The sequence below is a fragment of the Diadema setosum genome, chromosome 11 (assembly GCF_964275005.1).
Source record: "Diadema setosum chromosome 11, eeDiaSeto1, whole genome shotgun sequence".
In the NCBI taxonomy this organism is placed as follows: Eukaryota; Metazoa; Echinodermata; class Echinoidea; order Diadematoida; family Diadematidae; genus Diadema; species Diadema setosum.
Window position 1 is genome coordinate 6,277,157 of NC_092695.1, and position 21,165 is coordinate 6,298,321.

General features: G+C 39.0%; 1 protein-coding gene across 1 annotated transcript in view; it reads right to left on the bottom strand.

The window, feature by feature from the left end:
• LOC140234982 (uncharacterized) overlaps positions 1 to 21,165 on the bottom strand; it is a 50,325-nt gene that overhangs the window by 17,590 nt on the left and 11,570 nt on the right. The window contains exons 8-19 of the mRNA XM_072315018.1: positions 20,431 to 20,558; positions 19,159 to 19,321; positions 18,112 to 18,327; positions 16,753 to 16,887; positions 15,834 to 16,037; positions 12,776 to 12,973; positions 10,549 to 10,709; positions 8,852 to 9,146; positions 6,488 to 6,667; positions 2,163 to 2,357; positions 1,037 to 1,237; positions 276 to 379 (exon numbers count right to left, since the gene is read on the bottom strand). Coding sequence (XP_072171119.1) covers positions 276 to 379; positions 1,037 to 1,237; positions 2,163 to 2,357; positions 6,488 to 6,667; positions 8,852 to 9,146; positions 10,549 to 10,709; positions 12,776 to 12,973; positions 15,834 to 16,037; positions 16,753 to 16,887; positions 18,112 to 18,327; positions 19,159 to 19,321; positions 20,431 to 20,558 — 2,180 coding nt within the window. The remainder of the gene's footprint in view (positions 1 to 275; positions 380 to 1,036; positions 1,238 to 2,162; positions 2,358 to 6,487; positions 6,668 to 8,851; positions 9,147 to 10,548; positions 10,710 to 12,775; positions 12,974 to 15,833; positions 16,038 to 16,752; positions 16,888 to 18,111; positions 18,328 to 19,158; positions 19,322 to 20,430; positions 20,559 to 21,165) is intronic.

Below are 21,165 nucleotides of genomic sequence, written 5' to 3' on the forward strand. Positions count from 1 at the left end.
ATGGTACACAGATATTAGGCATATCTGACATAACTGTTGCATTCAGCATTATCAGACATCAGGCAGCGTTTCTTAAAACTTCTCACTGACATGTGTTTTAAGCTACTGAAATCCTTGCATCTGATTGGCAGAGAGCAAATTTGTCAGTGAAAATCATTGACAAAACACTTGATGAAATGTTCCCCCCCCCCCTTGAATTTTCTTTCTAAAGGAGAAGGGGAGGTGGAAGAGGCACAAGAGACCACTGTTAATGACACTGCAGAGAAATGACTTACTTCTTTGTCCGCCAACACAGCATCTCTGTTTATCATGACTCCATCCACTGTTCCAGAAACGCTGATGTCATCGTTGGATTCAACACTACCAAAGTGAAGTTGCACTGCAGCAAATGGAAATTAATGAAATAGCACAAAGATCTAGTCCTCAGCTCACATAGCTTGAGCTAGGGTTCTATTGAAGGAAGATGTATTGCACAACAAAGAGTTGGTGTAAATAAAATATCTCTGCAACTGTTATCCTCAAAGTCAAAGTGCTTCAAGTCTCAGCAGTTCTCTTATATTGATTTGTGAATGTTGCTGCCAAAGGCCATGCACTGTCAATCTTTTGTGTTTTGGTTTGTCCAAGAACAATGCAAAATCACAAGAATGAATACCTTTCATTGCTAAAAAATAAATAATTTTGCACAAATCGTGGTCTCTACTGATGCTTGATAATCGACATCGTGTTGGTTATGTACAGTTGTATCAGTGGATTCACTAGATGACAAGCACTAAAACTCCACTCCGTATGATACATCTGAACCACAACCCTTTGAGGACTAGTCCCGAGAATACTAGGACAGGTGTCAATGAAAAATGTTTGTTACAGCACAATCAGCACAGTTTACCCATGAGGGATCAGAGCGATGCCTCAAAACACTGTTGACTACATGAGACAATATTGTCCACTTGGTCTAATTGGCCAGTGTTGAACCCCAAACTTCTTGAGGTAGATATCTCACTGACCAGCCAACCCATCACCCTTTCTATCTTTTTACCCGAGTAAGTGGTGTCAGTGAGCTTGGCCGAATTTGCCCACATGTACTCCACCACATAGCCATTGATGTTGTCAGCCACATTGAGGTTGGTTTCAATGATGACGTTGGCGGAAAAGTCCACCTGTCCGACCACAGTCTGTGTCGTCCCTTGGGTGAGAACGTCTGTGAAGAAAGATGGCAGACTTATGCCATCCACAAGACCTGCATAACAGGAAGACACAGGAGTAATTAAAAAGGAATTTTGATGTAGTTATGCTCTTGGTTCTTTTGTCTGATCTGTACACATAGAATAATCTGCATTAAGAGCATCTTGACTGCACGTGACATCACTCATCCTTGCTTTACTCTCTCTTAAATTTAAAAAAAAAGCGTACAGTGTAATATGCATTACACAGAGGAGGTTGAAGTCTTAGTAGTTTCTATTTGCATCACATACAAATTGGAATGACTTTCAAATGGCGAATGAATTGAGTATGGAATACATAATGAATCATAAGTCAGGTGTGCCAACCTTACATAGCACTACAGTATTCCGAGGGCTGAAGAGGCATATATTTGGTGGAAAAACAGTATTTTTACCTATCCCACAATAGAAACCTTTAGTTACACAGTGTTAGAAAAACAGTATGAAATAATGCATCTCTGACATATGACTGATAATGCTTCTGATGTTAAAGGCACTATCTACCATTTGCAGATGAAAAAAAAAATTCAGCTATAGTGCTTCAAAATAGTTCTAAAATGTGAGTTAGGGATAGAAACAACCCATTTAAAAATGTTAATCAGTATATTCAATGTTAAGTATCATTAAATATACAAAATGTGAACATAGTTATAATAGAATGGTTTCTAGAATAAACCATCTACAGCTATGGCTTATTGACAAAAATAATAATATCTCCTTATATCTTAGGCTTCATTGTGAATTTCAATATGGTAATTTTTTGTGATACAACTGACCCACACATGTGCATCAAGTGCGATAACTAAAACATTTTTTAAATCACTGCTCCAAATGGTAAACAATACCTTTAATGCTAAGATCTTTCAGACTTTTGATCTGGGGAGTACTGTAGCAAGCATACCCTTTCCAATTTTGAGTATTGAAACTAGGAGGAATTCTTACCATTGAACACGACGTCTGAAAATGTCGTCGCTGCCTGGAACGTCTTTACCCCGGCAATGTTCTGATTCCCCGTCACAAACACGGCATTGTCGTTGACGTACGATACGTCGACGTCATCTATCGTTCCCGTAATGACAAGGTTGTCTTGCACTGTGAGCGTGTCAAAGGTTTTCTTTCCTGTCACTGTCTGCACACCTGGAAACAAAACAAATACAGTGTAGAAGCTAGCATCATCCTGTAGTAGTTACTAAGCTTACTAAAGGGATGGTACAGTATTGGTGGAGATGAGAATTGGGCATTTAACTTTTTGCGAGATACCAAGAAAACACTTATGAACTAGTACAGAGCATACCATTTTAAGAGGAATTCAAAGTTTATTTGAAGAAAATCGGGTTTGGAATAACTGAAACATCCAAAAACAAAGTAGAACAAAGCGATCGTAATAAAGTGTGGGTCCCACACTTTATTAGAACTGCTCTGTTTTGGATATCTCAGCCATTTCAAAACCAATTTTCATCAAATAAATGTTGAATTCCTCATGGAATTACATGTTCTTTTATATTTGATAAGAGGTTTCTCATTATCTCACCAAAAAATGATAGAAACCTGAAATTAGGTCTCAACCAAAACTATACGATCCTTTTAAGCAAAATGAAAAGGCTTTGTGTACTTTAATGAGTCTGGAACTGTGTACAAAGTTGAAGACGAGTCCAGAGTACAGTTGAACCTCTCGTATCCGGACAAGTCGGGACCGGGGCTCATCCAGATAAGGGATTTGGCCGGATACGGGAGACTCAATGCTTTATACAGGTACATACCGTATAATAGAGCTCTATGGTACATACACATACACATGTACTGATGTAGCCCATTGTAGTACCACATGTAGTAATGTGTATACTGCGACCTTTTCATTGTTACACTCAGTAACAGACCCCAAAATAGAGGTTCGTGTTTGCAAGCGGAAATCATTTTCTTTTATAAATTCTTGGGATGATTTACCTAAATAATTATTAAGAAATGTATCAAGTATATGTAATTCATGTGCGTTTCCTCCCGTAATTATTAAAAAAAGATAAAAAAATCACGGCGAGATTGCGTCCGGATAATAGAGAGATCCGGATAAAGGGAGGCCGGATAATAGAGGTTCAACTGTATACTCGGGCAGGTGTCTATGAGAAATGCGTGTTATAGCAAAATCAGCACTTTCTCAACGGGTTAAAAGTCTACTGTATTAACTGGCATAGCCAGACACAGAACAAGCCATTGGTGATGCATGGCTATAGTAACAGACATAGACTCCGCCATAATGCATGATTTTCCCAATAGGTCTAGATAGTACATGTGGACACTGTGTGATTACATTTTCACAAAATTGGCAAAATATTGGAATGACAAGTTTGTCACAAATGTGTTGAATGTTCACCTTCCTTGACGTAGGTTTAATTGGATGAATAGGAGAGCATGTATCTAGGGATTTAAGGACTTTAACTTGACTTTGAACCATTCATACATTTAGGCATTGAGTAATTTTCAAGGTACAGATGTGGAGAAAAAGTGCAATTTCTGAATTGAATAGTAAATTGTTACCATTTTCATCTGGCCCTTGACCCTAAAATTCATGAGATAATTACTTTCAGGTAGAACATGCATAACATGTACTAAGTTTCAAGGTAACTTGAGCCACTTCCGAGATATGGAGGAAAAAGTTAGTTCAGCACTTTCAATTGATCTTTGACATTTTGACCATTGAGGCAAAAAGAGGAAAAAAAAAACTTTCCAGAGAATTTCTATTAGGTTACACACGCATACACCAAGTGTAAAAAAATAACCCTGCTGGCATTGCATAAATATGAGGGTAATAGTAAAATTTTGAAGTCTTGCACTTGACCTTTGACCCCTGACCTTTGACCCCATGAACCCTACATTGTCTAGATAATCACTTCCAGTCAGTACATGTATATACTATGTTCTATAAAGATACCTTGAACAATTTTCCAAGGTACAGAGAAAAAAAAAGAAGTTTTAATATTTCTACTTGACCTTTTGACCTTTGACCTTTGACCTTTGACCTCATGACCCAAACTTTCACCAGAGAATCTTAATTGGGTAATACATGTATACACTAAGTTCCAAGAAAATATCTTCAGGCATTCAATAGATATGGTGGAAATAGTGAAATTTTATGTATTTGACCCTGACCTTTTGACCTTTGACCTTTGACCTCATGACCCAAACTTTCACCAGAGAATCTTAATTGGATAATACATGTATACCCTAAGTTTCAAGAAAATATCTTTAGGCATTCACTAGATATGGTGGAAATAGTGAAATTTTATGTATTTGACCCTGACCTTTTGACCTTTGACCTTTGACCTCATGACCCAAACTTTCACCAGAGAATCTTAATTGGGTAATACATGTATACACTAAGTTTCAAGAAAATATCTTCAGGCATTCAATAGATATGGTGGAAATAGTGAAATTTTATGTATTTGACCTTGACCTTTTGACCTTTGACCTTGAGCATGTGCACCCAAAAGTTGATAGGCACAACTTCACCCCCTAATACACATACATGCCAAGTTTCATTAGGATACCTCAACAGGTTTCGATAGTTACCTTGTCCACAAAATTCATTACGGACGGACGGACGGACGGACGGACAACCCGAAAACATAATGCCTCCGGCACCACTTCGTGGCGGAGGCATAAAAACTAAATTTAGACAGGAACAAGCATATATTTCTACAAGCTGTAGCTCACAATTCAATCCCAGTTGCATACAGTGGGACTCCATTCACAACTGCAACAAAGCACATGAGAAATATAACTGATATCCAAACTGCTATTGTCAGATGTTGCACACCTAAATGATAGGCGTGAGAGTACAGAAGTGATGATGTCACAGTTTTCTGTAAGAGCTTGGGTTGAAATCAGGTGTGTGCATAAACCCTCAGGCCAGGTGAGGTTGTTTAGAACCAGTTTCCATGGTGATGAATGGCTACGACATCACATTTTGGTACTCGACAGATGCCAGCATGGTGGACACTCACTGTGATATCACAAGCTTTTTCTTGTAATCACTATGAATGTAATCTTACTTCTTTCTCCTTGCAATTTTTTACTGAATACACAATAAATGTCTGCTCACCTTTCACTGTTGACAGCAAAGAAACGTATATGCAGTAACTTGTCGGACTTTGCACTTGAGCAGTTGCAGCACAAACAAAAACACTAGTTGGGCTAACATGACTTTGCGAATCTTGAAAAATAATTCAAAGAATAATCTTTGGATGATTAGGTGGTATTTTAGTCCCATGAAGACAGACTCAGAAATCTTCAACCCGTTCAGGACGATGGTTTATGTTCTATCCACTCTCTGTGAAAGTGATCCCACATTGACTTCTGGGTCACCCTCAAGAACATGAATCCAGTATAAAAGCATGCATATCATGCAAGCAGCACATGACTGCATCATCACACATTATCAGGTTTTATCCCAAGGGCTGCATTTGTGTATTTCTTCCGGTTCTGTGGTTTATAATCAAATCGCACTCTCGCTCAAAAGTTGAGTCTGAAAGATTGAGCATCGTGTCTATCGATGCTCGTGACTGTTTAGGGGGCAAGCTCTCTTTAACTGATGACTAGCCTCCATATGAAATTACCTATTGTAATTTACCCTCACTACATCCCTACATGAACTGCATTTACATATTTATACAATGAAATCAACTGAGAGGACCAATAGGAGTAACAGGAATGGAAAAGACCCAACAAAAATGAGAAAACCCAATTCACTAAGACTACCAATAAAAATCAACTGGATGAAGGTGGCAACAAGCTCGGATGAGAACTGTACACGTGGAATGTTAAACAAAAAGATCAGGCATAAGGTGAAATTGATGAACACAGAAATGGAAAAGGAATGATAGTGGTGAGAAAGAAATAGAGTCCAGGTCAATGATAATGTGGGACAGCCTAGGAACCTAACTAAACTGAACTACACAACGAACTGAGACTGGAAAAAAGGAGATAGCCAAAAGGAAATCTACTGTATACACCATATATTTCGCGTCTAAATTTTCGCGAATCGGGAATACCGACGACTTTGCGAGTGGTTAAATTTGCGATTGTGGAGTCGTGTACTAAACGGAGAAGTGTACACGCATGCGTCACATTCACATCGGGAGCAGAGTCGATATTTTTGCGTCTTTAATTTCGCGAAAAGCACCTGACTCACGAAATTTGCGAAAATAAAAACCTCGTGAAATATTCGGCGTATACAGTACTAAATCAGCTTTGCTGTCTAACACTAGGATTACCTGAGCATTTGAGGGTGTCCGCATCGATAGCAGCCACATCTACACCATTCAACAGTCCTGAGAGAGAGACGTCTCCGGTCACGCTGATGCTGGTGCTGGCTGATAGGCCTGCTGCCATGGAGATGGGGCCGGTGATGGTCTGCTCTTCACTCAGAGTGACTGCATTATCGAGACTGATGCCTGGATGTTGGGATTGGGGAGAAGAGCTCTTAGTCATCCTTGCCTGGCAGCAAAAGTGCACTAGAATGGTTTGGCAATGATATTGCGATACTGTAAAACCAGAAACGCTTGCTTGCATTTTAATTTTGCAAATTTCGCGAGAGCCAGGATTCGCGAAATTAAAATGCATGCAAAAGTTCTACGCTATTAACATTAGTGCCAGTGGCTATTCACAAAGATTTCAAGCTGCAAAAAAGACTGTCAGCTCCAATTCACAAAAATTTCACGCCACAAGAATGTCTTGCTTTACATTTTTTTATTGTGATGAGTTGCTGATCATTTTTACTGAATAAAATTTCTTAATACAGTCAACACACCTATGTTGAATAATTGGCTGAGTCAATGAAAATCAAAGTCCTAATTTACATTCACAGCCAACCTTGTGTCATTCACCCATACACACACAGGTCAAATTTCGCCTAAGATGATGCGTTTTAACCAGTCCCATCAAGGTCAACCTATGATGGGTAAGTGCATAAATACAAGAGTCTGCAAGTCATTTAATTATTATCTATCTCACATGTCACATCAAAACTTCCTCAGTATGAATTATTTTAATAATTCTAATATCTTTGAATTAAAAAACAAACACATGGAGGAACACAATTTTGTTATAAAAGGACCAATAAACATACTCACCTGGAATTCACTGTAACTATGCATAACCCTTAAAGATATTATAAAGTTTTGGTATTACCTCAAAAGTTTCCCTGAATTTCCTTGTCTTAGTTTGTGTTTCAGGTTAAAGTACCTTTCATATAACTAACACTGTGAGACTTACTCGCCCCAAAGTGCTCTCATGTCTTAGTAATCATGCAATAATGGTTTCGTACCAGAGCCGCCGCCGTACGGCGGCGAGGTAGTACACGTATTGTACGAAACCATTATTGCATGATAACTGCGACCAGCAGCGTGCAGCCCCATACGCATAATGAGTAGCTAACTGCGACCAGCAGCCCCATACGCATAGCTAAATGGGGTTTCGCATTGTAGCTTACAGGATCATGACAGATTTAGTATCGCGGGTAAATATCAACTTAAAATCCAAAACTTCTTCAATTTGAAGACTTACCAATTAAGTTGAAGTCTTGAAAACAGGCTTCGGGCAACGTTTGGTTCTGCCAATAGTTCCTTTCTGTTCGAATTGATGACTGAATGTGACTCGGTTGAGAGGACCTTGGGAGAGCTACACTGAATTGACGGCCAGCGCATGCGCACACAAACATCTTATCCGTTCGTGGATTTGAAATTTGTTCGCATGTGATGTGTGCGTATGCGCTGGCCGTAGTAATCAGTGTATGTAGCTCTCCCAAGGTCCTCTCGACAGAGTCACATTCAGTCATCAATTCGAACAGAAAGGGACTATCGGCAGAACCAAACGTTGTCCGAAGCCTGTTTTCAACACTTCAACTTAACTGGTAAGTCTTCAAATTGAAGAATTTTGGATTTTAAGTTGATATTTACCCGCGATACTAAATCTGTCATGATCCTGAATGCTACAATGCGAAGCCCCATTACGCTATGCGTATGGGGCTGCTGGTCGCTATGCGTATGGGGCTGCTGGTCGCAGTTAATTGCATGATTACTAAGAAATGAGAGCACTTTGGGGCGAGTAAGTCTCACAGTGTTAGTTATTTGAAAGGTACTTTAACCTGAAACACGGAAATTCAGGGAAACTTTTGAGGTACCAAAACTTTTTATTATCTTTAACTGATTATTACAAGAGGGCAAGATTTCTCACCTGTATCCATGCAAGCTTTGTCACATAACCTACAGTAAATGCACCTTATCATACTTTATTTCCATCACATATGAAATGAAGTTACTGTAAAACCAGAAATTTTTACGTGCATGAACCTTTCACAAATTTCGTGAGCCAAGATTCACAAAAGTAAAATGCATGTTAAAGGTTTGTTCTACATGATGCATTGCATGCCAGTAACAATTTCAGAAGTTTCACGCTGCACAATAGGCCATCGCCTTCAATTCGCAAAAGTTTCAGGCTGCAAATGTTTCATGGTTTGACAGTATAAGACAAGAGATGCAAACAATTGTCCACATGCATGCAAGATTATACACACACAGATAAGAGCAAAATAGGCATAAAATGAGTTCATATGACTGCAGTTCACACGCAATTCTCACCATCAATATTTCCTGTTGTTGACAGCGTGCCACCCAAGGAAAGGTCATCGCTAAAAACCCAATTCCCTGTCACCGTGACGGCCGTGGCATCGGCGAGAACTATAGACTCGGAATACAGCCTGTTGATGGGTACATCGTTGATGGTCGACGTCACTTGAACGTTTTCGCTGGAGGTGATGGCGGAGAAAGTTTTGGCGCCCCCTATCGTCTCTGTCGTGCCCTGGGTCACGAGGTCAGAGAGAGTGGTGCTGGGGCTAAATGTGTGATCTCCACCAGTTGAGATGGTGCCTTGAAACTGCAGTATGGGAACACAGAGATGAAACAGAACTATCATTAAACCCAGAAAGCTCTAGACACGGCTTGAAGGGCAATTTCATCCTAGTACAGTTGAACCTCTATTATCCGGCCTCCCTTTATCCGGATCTCTCTATTATCCGGACGCAATCTCGCCGTAATTTTTTTATCTTTTTTTAATAATTACGGGAGGAAACACACATGAATTACATATACTTGATACATTTCTTAATAATTATTTAGGTAAATCATCCCAAGAATTTATAAAAGAAAATGATTTCCGCTTGCAAACACGAACCTCTATTTTGGGGTCTGTTACTGAGTGTAACAATGAAAAGGTCACAGTATACACATTACTACATGTGGTACTACAATGGGCTACATCAGTACATGTGTATGTGTATGTACCATAGAGCTCTATTATACGGTATGTACATGTATAAAGCATTGAGTCTCCCGTATCCGGCCAAATCCCTTATCCGGATGAGCCCCGGTCCCGACTTGTCCGGATACGAGAGGTTCAACTGTACAGTTTACTTCCATTATAATGAAGTCCTTAGGACTGACGGTTTTCTTTCATTACAACGAAATTTTGTTATTATCAAACAGTATAGCGTATAAACATACATAGGTGATGATTTGAGGACCTGAAGTCCGATTTTGCTGTAACGAGAAATGTCCTTATAATCATGTACATAACAACGGATGTGCACTGTATGCTGCTTTGCATGAAAGCACAAAAACCACAGAAGTATGATCATTGAAAATTTTGGGGAAGAAATCAGACAACTAAAAAATATTATGAATTGTGAAAGCTCAGGGAGGAAGACAAATATGCTTCATACAAACAATTTCAATTAATTCCATGTCCCTGAAATATTTGGGCACAGACAGAACTTTATTAGCTGAGGAAGACACACAAAGATGTATTACTGGTATTATACAACAAGAACAGATCTAAAGAAGATTTTTCTCTGGAGAAAAATATAAATTTGTAAACTTTGGTGCACAAACTCAATGTAGAGCTGCTCAACACCTACATCACATAGAGTTGCCAATTTGCCTTACCATCTACTGTAAAAGTGGAAATTTTTGTGGTCTTGAAATTTTGTGTAATTTGTGCAACCAGAAACTAACGCAAAAATAGAACCAAGCGAATATTCTTCAGTAGTTGGTGTCTTGATTCTGCAAATTCAAAAACAAGCGATACTCATCTTACCCAGCTGAGCATGAAAAATTACTCACGTGAAAATATTCATTTTCACAGTAAACTTTTACTGTTCATGCCTGAAACATATGCACGGTACATGCTGGCTCTTTGGACAATAAACCTGATTTCAATTACAGTGTAAGGCGTTCATCATTAAATGCATCCTCTGAATTTTGAGTGAAATAATCCCTACCTCCACATTACCGCTGAACTTGAGATTGCCCGTAGCCGTAATCTCCCCATCACTCAGCTTGATGGCGTTGGTGTCAAAGTCGTTGATATTCACGCCATCGACTCGCATGTCTGCTGTGAGATCGCTGGAGAGGGTGATGCTTCCACCGATTGTCTTGGGGCCTGAAAATCGAAAGGAAACAGACAAATATACCAGAAGATGGTTGCTGGGTTACATCAGGCATCATTTTTTTTTTTGTCCAAATCACAACGATTATTTCCATTTGCACAGGATTGAGTTTTAACATGGACAAATTCCCACTTTATAGACCTATTCGGTTGTATAACACTGTGACTTATGTCGGCCATAAGGGAGGGGGGGGGGGGGGGCTTCTAAATTAGAAAGAAAGGATGATTCAATGGGTTATGCAATGAGTCAGTTGCATTGATATGTCAATGCATAAATCAACTATTGTTAAGACATACTGAAGCCCCCCAGGTGTGGCTAAAATAGACATCAACATAAACAACCTCACCAAAACCAAACAGGTCTACCGAGTGAGAATCAGTGATGTGATAATCTACACTGTATCTGGTTAGTAAGACTAACTATTCACTATGAAAATGAAAACAAAATGGAAATTGGGAAATCTATATTATGAACAAGAATTATTTCTCAACATTACACACTACAGTCAAACTTGCTCCAGTAAAAAAACAACAAACAGAAAAAAACCCAAAAATAAAACAAAACAAAACCTGATGGTGAGGCAACCTTAATTTCCACAAGAATTTATCTCCTGGAGACAACTGAAATGTCTCAAGTCCTACATGGGTAAATGAAGAGGAATGCTGTGTTCAATCAATTCATATCATATTCTTTCTTTGCTTTTACTACTATTTACCTGACCTGAAAAAAAAAAAATGTATCGAGACAACATATACAGCATTGAAATGCAGTTCCAAGAGTATCCAAGTGCTTAACATGGAAAAAATAGACCCATGACATGCTTTACAACGATCCACATTTCTCTGTGCCCACTTAACCAAATTGAATGGGGTTTTCTGCAAAATGTAGGTAAGATATCATATCTTATAGGACCCTGAAATAGCATCCACACAGTTTAATCATATCTTAAAACTATTTTTTTGAACTTATGTTTTGTCAGTTGCAGTTTTATCTGTAAACCTTTGTCTTCAAATGTCATGTATTGTATTTGTATGTTTTTACCCATTTGCAGGGCCCTCATTGAAAGCAGTTTTATAACTGATGAGGCTACCCTGGTTAAACAAGGAAAAGTAGAAATTACGCGGTGCGTAATATATGTCCCCGCCGGAAGTAGCATTTTGTAGCAAAATGTACAATATAGGTCAAAAATCAAGGTCAAAGGTCAAAGAAGTCAAAGGTCAAAATTCTGTGCAGAAGTTTTGAAGCGCTCACCTAGTGCCATCACATAAAGCAAACGGAATCGAAATCGGGTTAGAAATGGCGAAGGAGTAGCATTTTGTAGCAAAATGTACAACAAAATGTAGGTCAAAAATTAAAGTCAAAGGTCAAAGGTCAAAATTCTGTGTAGAAGTTTTGAAGCCCTCACCTAGTGCCATCACATAAAGCAAACGGAATCGAAATCGGGTTAGAAATGGCGAAGGAGTAGCATTTTGTAGCAAAATGTACAATACAGGTCAAAAATCAAGGTCAAAGGTCAAAGAAGTCAAAGGTCAAAATTCTGTGTAGAAGTTTTGAAGCCCTCACCTAGTGCCATCATATAAAGCAAACGGAATCGAAATCGGGTTAGAAATGGCAAAGGAGTAGCATTTTGTAGCAAAATGTACAATATAGGTCAAAGGTCAAGGTCAAAGGTCACGACTGAAATTCTGTGTAGAAGTTTCAAAGCTCCCATGTAGTGCTATCATATAAAGCAAACAGAATCAAAATTGGCTCATAAATGACAGAGAAGTAGCAAATTGAAGATTTTGATCACACACGGACGCACACACGGACGGACACACGGACGGACGGACGGACGGACACACACACGTACGGAGCCCGTTTCATAGTCCCCTGCTCGAACTCGTTTGGCGGGGACAATAAAACTGGAAATAAATAAATAAATAGAAATATTGAAAGTAATCAATGCGGAAATCCGGTTCTAATTTTTGGGGACATACTGTATGTGTATCATTATCCACATTTGGGTGCAAGAAAATCAGACCCGGAGAATGAGGTCTGGAACATGGCTTTTTCTCACCTGTGATAGTCTGGTCACCAGTAAGGTAGACCGAGTTGGCTTCCAACTCAGAGACGTTGATGCCATCCACAAGGCCTTCCACGGCGACGTTGTCGAGGACGCTGATGTCGGCATCAAATGTGATCCTCCCCGTCACCCGCTGGTGGTTCTTGGAGGTCGGGGCAGCGGTGAGGAGGAGGTCCAGGGTCTCGTAGGCAACTGAGTGGAAGTGAGAGGGGAAGAGAGTTGAAACGTTGGGTGAGAACAGAGTGAGAGAAGAGAAGGGGAAGAGAGGGGAGGAAGGAAGAGAAAGTGATGGGAAGGATAGGGTGTAAAACAAAGATAGTAGAGATATAAGATACGAAGGCGCGCGATAAAGATGGACACAAAATGGCTACCCTACATGACGATACAAAAGAGAGCTAAGTACAAACTCAGTACACCTAGAAACATCATTCATTTCCAAAGGTAGTGGTATTCTTGTCATCTTAAAAAGATTTAAAAATTATAGTCGTAGCTTTTTTTCGATTAAGGGGATTATTTTGAAGAACGAGATTTTAGAGTAATAAGGATTATTTCGTGGAGGTAAAAATTTAGCAACAACATGATCTCACAATCAAAACGCTTGATAAACAACAACAACATCTTCAAAGACAGCGCGTCTCAGGCAAAGACACACATCACCTGAGACGCGCTGTCCCTGAAGCCGCTGCTGTTGTTTATCAAGCGTCAAGGCAGCGCGTCTCAGGTGATGTGCGTATATGCTTGAAGACCGCGCGCTGTCCATTTGTTTTGTACAGGATTAGCGCGCACTTTCGTGTCTTATTTATTAAGCGTCTTTGGCGTAAAAGAGAGAGGAGTGAGGGAGAGGGAGCGAACAGAGAGGGAAATGGTGGACGAAAGATGGAGATGGGGAAATTACAATGGGGAGTGAGAGAAGGGAGAAAGAAGAGAGATGGGAGGGAGTTAAGAAAGCAGGAGACACAGAGGAAGAGGAGGGAAAATTATGAGACAGGAAGGAAGAAAAGAGAGATGGAAGGAGTGCAGAACAGGAGAGAAAATTATGAGATAGGAAGGAAGAAGAGAGAGATGGAAGGAGTGAACAATGTGACAATATGGGAGGAGATATAATCGTGAGAAAAGAAGAACAAGAAGAAAGGAAAGAGAGAAGGATGGAGTGAAAAAAGAGGGAGACAGAGAGGAAGAGACGATGATTTTGAGACAGGGAGGAAGACCAGAGAGAAGAGAAAGGGAAGGAGTAGAGAAAACAGGAGAAAGAGAGAAAGGGAGAGAGGGAAGGGGAGAAAGAGGGAAGGAGAGTGAAGAGGAGGGGAAAATCTCTCAGCTTGTTTACCGATCTCCTTGATATCTGGAGTGCAGTACTGACATTTCTCAAGAGCAGACTTGAATGGTGAAATGTGTCCACTTCAAGAACTAGTTAATGTGAACGAGGTTCTCATTCACTCGTCTTTAAATTACCATCAAACCAATTGGAGTCTCTCCAAAAGACAAGTGGGAGAAAAGAGTACAAAAAGGTAGTAAGTAATATCCCTCAGCTACTACTCAAGGGTTCTTATGTAAGATACAGGGCATCTTCAGGCTTAAAAGAGCCAACATCATATCCTTTGAGGCTTCCATGTAGATAACCAAAAAAAAATTAGATGTGATCAAATGGAAAAAGGAAAAGAAGGAGAGGGGGAAAAAAAAGAAATAGTTATCACCAGCCCGAATTGGACTTCTCAAAAAGTGACTAGCGAAAGTGGCAGAAAAGAGAAAGAGAGACAGAGAGGGAGAGAGAGAGAGAGAGAGAGGATAACATTTTCTGTGCTGCAAAGGATATGTACAGCTTGTTTCTGTTTTGTCAACATTTGTAATGTTTCGCATTTCCTTGTTCGTGCTGTCTCTTAAGTTTCCGTCTTCTCCCCCCCCCCCCCCTTTACTTCTGCATTTTCCTGAATGTGGCACATCCAGAGCACACGTTTTTGTTCTCCACCTTTGTGTGCTTTGAGGGCTATTTGCTGCAGTAAACCCCCATTGCATTGTACACACTGTCCGAAGTCCATGGCACAGACAGGGTTACAGGACAAGTTCACCTTCATATATATAAGGATTGAGAGAAGGCAGCAATATTAGTAGAACACATCAGTGAAAGTTTGAGGAAAATCGGACAATCCGTTCAAAAGTTATGAATTTTTGAAGTTTTTGTGCAGTCACTGCTGGATGAGAAGACTACTGCAGTATATGATGTCACATGCATACAACGATATAAAGAAAATAAAAAGAGAATTTCACAAAACTTTTTTTTTTTTTTGAATAAAGTGCACATATCTTTGACTTCCTACTGACGTATGTTAAGGTTAATATCATTTCCCTTGCCTTCTGAAAGAGAGAAGTCGAGTGTTCTTTTGTGATGCGAGAAAAATGGAAATATGTTGAATTTTGTTTATTCTTTCTTTATATCGTTGTACTCATGTGACATCACAAGCTATAGCAGTCTTTTCATCCAGCCGTGACTGAGCAGAAACTTCAAAAATTCATAACTTTTGAATGGATTGTCCGATTTTCCTCAAACTCTCACTGATGTGTTCTAGTAATATTGCTGCATTCACTCAACCCACATGTATATGAAGGTGCACTTGTCCTTTAATAAGCAGCAAAGGTTGCTTACATTTGTGGGTTGTTGTTTTTTTGTTTTTTCTGAGGGAACTATAATATACAAGCTATCAAAGCTTTAAGCAGTCTCCTTCATGCCCAACAGCCTACCTGATTACCCATTGTTTAATGTAATGTTAATTAATTCTATATTACTCAATTCAAATTTTGCTCCATTATCACGTACCAATTCACATGCAGATCAACATTTTGAAATACTTCATATCAGATCATCAAGTTGTGTTAATGATTGTGTGTAAATCATTGTTGGAAATGGAAATGGAAATGAAAATGGAATGAAATGAAATGAAATGAAGTGAACTGCATATACTTGTATAAGAACTACTCTCTCATCCATCTATGCGAGGGTCAGGACTGGCTGGATGCACAGCTGCTCGTTCTTGATATCATTTCCATGGCTACTCACTGGGTGCCTTCACATTGTTGATGCAGTAACCGATGCACAGGTCTGCCACCGTCACGTCCACATTAAAGCCGACTGGTCCCACCACGGACACCGGCGTAGCACTGTCAATCAAGACGACGTTGTCGGGAACGTCTATGTGGTCCACCTCTCCTTCAACAGTTATACTGCTCCCAAAGGTCAGAAGACTGCTGAAGGTGTATTCAGCTGGAGAAAAGGACATTAATAATTCAGATATAGCTCTTCCTTAACTGATTCACAGAAACATTTCAGATGGTTCTTCAAGAAAATATGGGCAAGTTTATCTAAGGAATGGTCTCTGGTATCAATTTCAGAGCAATACAATTTTTCTTTAAAGACTGAAAAAAAAAATTGTATGATGAAACCAAAGTTGTTGAATTGGCTGCACAAGACTATTTTACTGCTGATAAAGCAAACTTACATTAAATTGTTTAATAAAATGAAATTTTTCCAACTCAATTTCAGAAGCTAATATTTTCTACTTTTTCTATTTTCTATTTTGACAGTTGTATTGCATTGTAAGAATGCAATGCATTGTTGCAAAGCTGGCTCCATCTGAGCCTGAACTTTGCTGAACTGTGAGATTAAAAATTCTACCTTAGCTCTCATTTTCAAATTTGGGGGGAAAAATCCATGTTTATCTTTTATACATGTGTGTTAATTTCCAATTGTTCTGAGCTCTCCTTCAACTGGCGTTTGGAAACAATCAGTAAAAGTCATTCAAGTTGTTATTGTGGCAGTTAATGTGAGTTGTAATTACTGCAAAATACACTTTGAACAAGGTCCCAGTCATTCAGTTTTCTTCAAGAAAAAAAAAAAAATCAAAAAGAAAAAAAAAAACCCACACAAACGGATGTAGAGCTTTGAGTTACCATGGCAACCAAACAACCATCTTCATTACCCGACACATCCTGCTCCACCGAGATCCGCAAGAGGTTCGCATCCAGGGTTTCTATGTCCACTCCATCAACAGTGTTGCCCTCGGTGACACTCAACCCTGAAACCATGGTAACCCCTCCACTAAAGGTCATGGCCCCTAAACACGCAAAACAAAACAACACACAAAAAAAGAACAAATCATTGAAAATATCTGGAAAAAGTGTAAAAGTCATACCCTTCCTTATCTGTCTCGATGTTCTTCAGCGTACTTAACTGAGGATGATTAAAGTTAGGAATTATTAAAGGGGCATTCCAGACGATTATCAAAATTTCACATCATGCAGTACATAAAGTTCCGTGTATAGATTTGTGGAATTTATTGTGGTCCTTGAGCAGAGAAAACAATACTCTGAAAAATCTTAAACAAATTACACTGAACAGTGTTGATGACATAGGAGCCTCACATATTTCAGAAATGTAGCATTACAATACCGCTTGCTGAACAAGTTCACCTGTGTAGAATCTATGCATGCCTTCTTCTTTTGTTCTGCTTCCTTGAGCCCCAACTCATGCATTCTTATGGTGAGGCTGCCATGTCTTCATCCTTGTTCAGTGCAATTTGTTTTAAATTCTGAAAACATTCTTATTCCTCATCCAAATCACTGTAAATTCTGAAACTCTGTACTCAGTATTAACTAATTTATTGTTGTTCAAATGTAAAAGTCTGAAAATCATGAGAAGGTCTCCTTTAAGAGGAGTAAAGCATTGTGGCAGAGCATTGGGAGGTGAGGTGTGAAGAGGGAGTGGCTTATAGCTAGACCTTTCATGCCATGTGATGTTTCTGCGCATGGTAGTTTGGTAATAGGCATCAGTGTTGAACACTACTCAACTCTTTCTCTTAATCATTCTCTTTCCATCTCTTCCTCTCTTTCTCTCACTTATGTCTATCTGCCTATCTATCTATCTATCTATCTATTGCAATCTACACATACACATGCACAAACACACACACACATCAAACGAAAATCATCTTCATATAGACAGATGGATGGAAAGATAAACAGACGGACAAATAGCTGGGTGGATAGACATGCAACAATGTATTGTTAAACATGTATAAGGGGGGTATTTCATAAAGTTGTTCTTAGAGTTAAAAATGACTTAAGAATGACTGGTGATCAGTTCTGATGTGCTATACTTATCAGAATTTCAAAAATTCAGCACAAGAACTGATCATCAGTCATTCTTAAGTCATTTGTAACTTTAAGAACAGCTGTATATGAAACACCCTCATGGTACATGTTCATTGTAAGTATTATGACATTTCACACTTTTTCTAAACCCACACAGCTGGAAATGCGCACATATCTTCGTACTGTACCTAAGATATCATGATCGCCGTCCAAATACACAGCTTCATCCTGCAACACAGAGAGGTCAACGCCATCCACCTGGCCACTGACTGCTACATTTTCATTGGCGGTCAGCGAAGCAGCAAATGTGTAGGACCCAGTCACAGTCTGACTCCCCGTGGGTTGGAAGACACTGGACGTTGTCAAGGAAACCGTATCGACTGTTCCAGTTACATCAAAGTTTCCTGAATACATGAATAGACATATGAGAACATATTTCTGTACTATTCTGCATGTATGATTTGAATAATTTCCTGACGATGAATACATGTATTTAGCTACACTGTAACATTGTAAAATGAGTGTCATATTCAATACATGATTATATCTACAAATTTCCTTAATGTAGAAGGACCTATGGGGCTGTTAGGGTTAACTTAGGGTTGGTATATCAGCCAAGGAGGTCATGTCTGTTTTGTCAGTGTAGGTTTGTTTGTCTGTTTGTTTGCAAAATAACTCAATAAAGGTCTGAACAGGTTTGGATAAGATTTTCAGAAAAAGTTGATTATCACACAAGGAGTAGATGACTTAATTGTGGTAGTGATCCAAATCATTAACTGGATCTAGGATGTTTAGTTTCTTTCTAATTTTTTAAAGATTATGATTGTTTGTCATTGGGAAATCACAATATGGGTGGAAATGAGCTGCTTGGTGGAGGTCTACAATCTCTTACATAAAATGAATGTTCAGCTAGATACCATTCTACGATGACACTAAAATGCAATAAAAAGAACGCAAACAATTCATGTTTCAGTGTTTCAGTTTTACATTCCAAATGCATGCTAAGTGACGCAATGGAAAGACATTAACGCAGTAATTATACACTAAATTATGATTTAAAATCCTCATACATTACTATTAATTTCTTTATAGTTTATTAATTTTTTTTTCCATATTATAATTCACACTTAAATGTCCCTCCAGTCCTCTGTCGTTTGCTATAGAATACAGGTGGATCCCACTAAATATGATAATCATGAGCAGCATTGCTTTGGGTGGAATGTTAAGTATCATACCATTTGCTGTGAGAGCACCAGAGAACGTCTTCACACCAGTGATGGAGTGGTCACCCGACAAAGTGACCACATTGGACATGGCCACTCCATCCAGGAGACCGGAAACACTGAGGTCACCATTCACCTCGATCCCGCCACTGACCCCAAAGGTGATGCTAAAAACCTTGAGAAAGGAAAAACCAAAAAACGACTTGACCTAACCATAGCTTCACACATGTACACAAAAACTTCATTTCACAGTCAAGCATGTCTACAGCATCCACCCAAGGGAGAAGAAAAAGTGACCGTTATAGACAGGTGGTCGCTATGGGCAGGTTCTTTTACATGCTTTTTCTCATGGAGGGAATCGTTTTTAGTAGTCGTAGACAGCAGGTGGCCACTATAGACAGGTTTGGCTGTATATGAAAAGTGCCCATTCCCTCCACTTTTTACTGGTATGTGTTACAGGTAATATAATTTGCTCTGCTTTTTGAAAGAAGTAAATCAAGTACTCTTTTATTATGCTAGAATAACAGATAGAAGTCCAGTAGTATGTGGAGTTCCCTTTGTTTTCACTATATTGATCTAATACAGTGACCAGTGACATCACAATCTACTGAACTCTTCTTATTCAGTTATGATGCCACATGGATTAACCAAAATGAAAAACCTCAGACTTCACTGATGTGCACTCCCACCACTTTAATCTTCCTGAGTTCACATACTGATACAACATAGATTAATCCCCTTCACCTAAATGTAAATGTGCACTTACAATGTACAATCTATGAACCATAACAGCAGAAATCTACATTTTTGAGGGCGCAGAATGGCACGTGACGTACACAGAACCGACCACCATTGCAGTCAAAATGTTGTTGTTTTTTTGGACAGCACAAAATCTTTCTGGATGCTATATCAAGGGTACAGTACACATACCGTAAAGGGAGGGAAAACTTCAAAAAGGAATTTATCATGATGACATCATTTCTAAAGTAGCCTTAAGCCCTTAGTATATGCTAATATTTGCCACTGCATGACAAAATTCAGAGGTCAGCATCTTTCTGATACCTACACGGCAAACATTTTCTGTTGGAAAGCTGCAAGACACAGTTCTGAAAGATAATATATTTGTAGAAACTCAAAAAAGTATTCTAAGGATACTACAGTATCCAAAATTGCACATATTGTACTTTCGTAAGAGGCTAGACAATAAGTAAATGGTAATAAATGGTGAATTCTGTCTTGATGGAAAACATGAACTTACAGAGAAAATGATAAGATTTCAAATACCTCATTTGCTGTTGTGTCTATGTATGTGTTCTTGAGAGTCACAACATTCACTGTGTTGACGGTAGTACAGGTCAGTGTGGTCGCAGACACATCACCGTCAGCAGCAAAAGTACTGAATGTTTTTGCACCTGTGTGTAAAAAGATGAGGAGGAGGAGGAAATAGCCCAAACTTGATACAGTCTTGATCCTCTTTGAGGAATATAAATGACCAGCATACACATTTAACACAAACTCAATTTATTTATAATATTGAGAATAGTGATATTAGACAATTGTAATATTTGTGTTTGTTTTGTATTATAGGTTGATCTCATTGTGCAATAACTAAGATGAATAAGCTTGATTTTTTTTGTTGCTCTATGTACATTTTTTATTACTACACTGTATCTTGTGTACCACGTATTTTTAATGTATTCGTGGTCCTTTAATTTGTTAACAATGTCTGTAATTCAATCTGCGGGCTGCGATGGTTATGGATCAATAAAACACCTTTTCCATTCCATTCCATTCCATTCCATTCCATTCCATTCCATTCCATTCCATTCCATTCCATTCCATTCCATTCCATTCCATTCCATTCCATTCCATTCCATTCCATTCCATTCCATTCCATTCCATTCCATTCCATTCCATTCCATTCCATTCCATTCCATTCCATTCCATTCCATTCCATTCCATTCCGGGATTTCAAACGTACACAACCTCCATGCTATACTAAGATGTGGCAAGAAAATG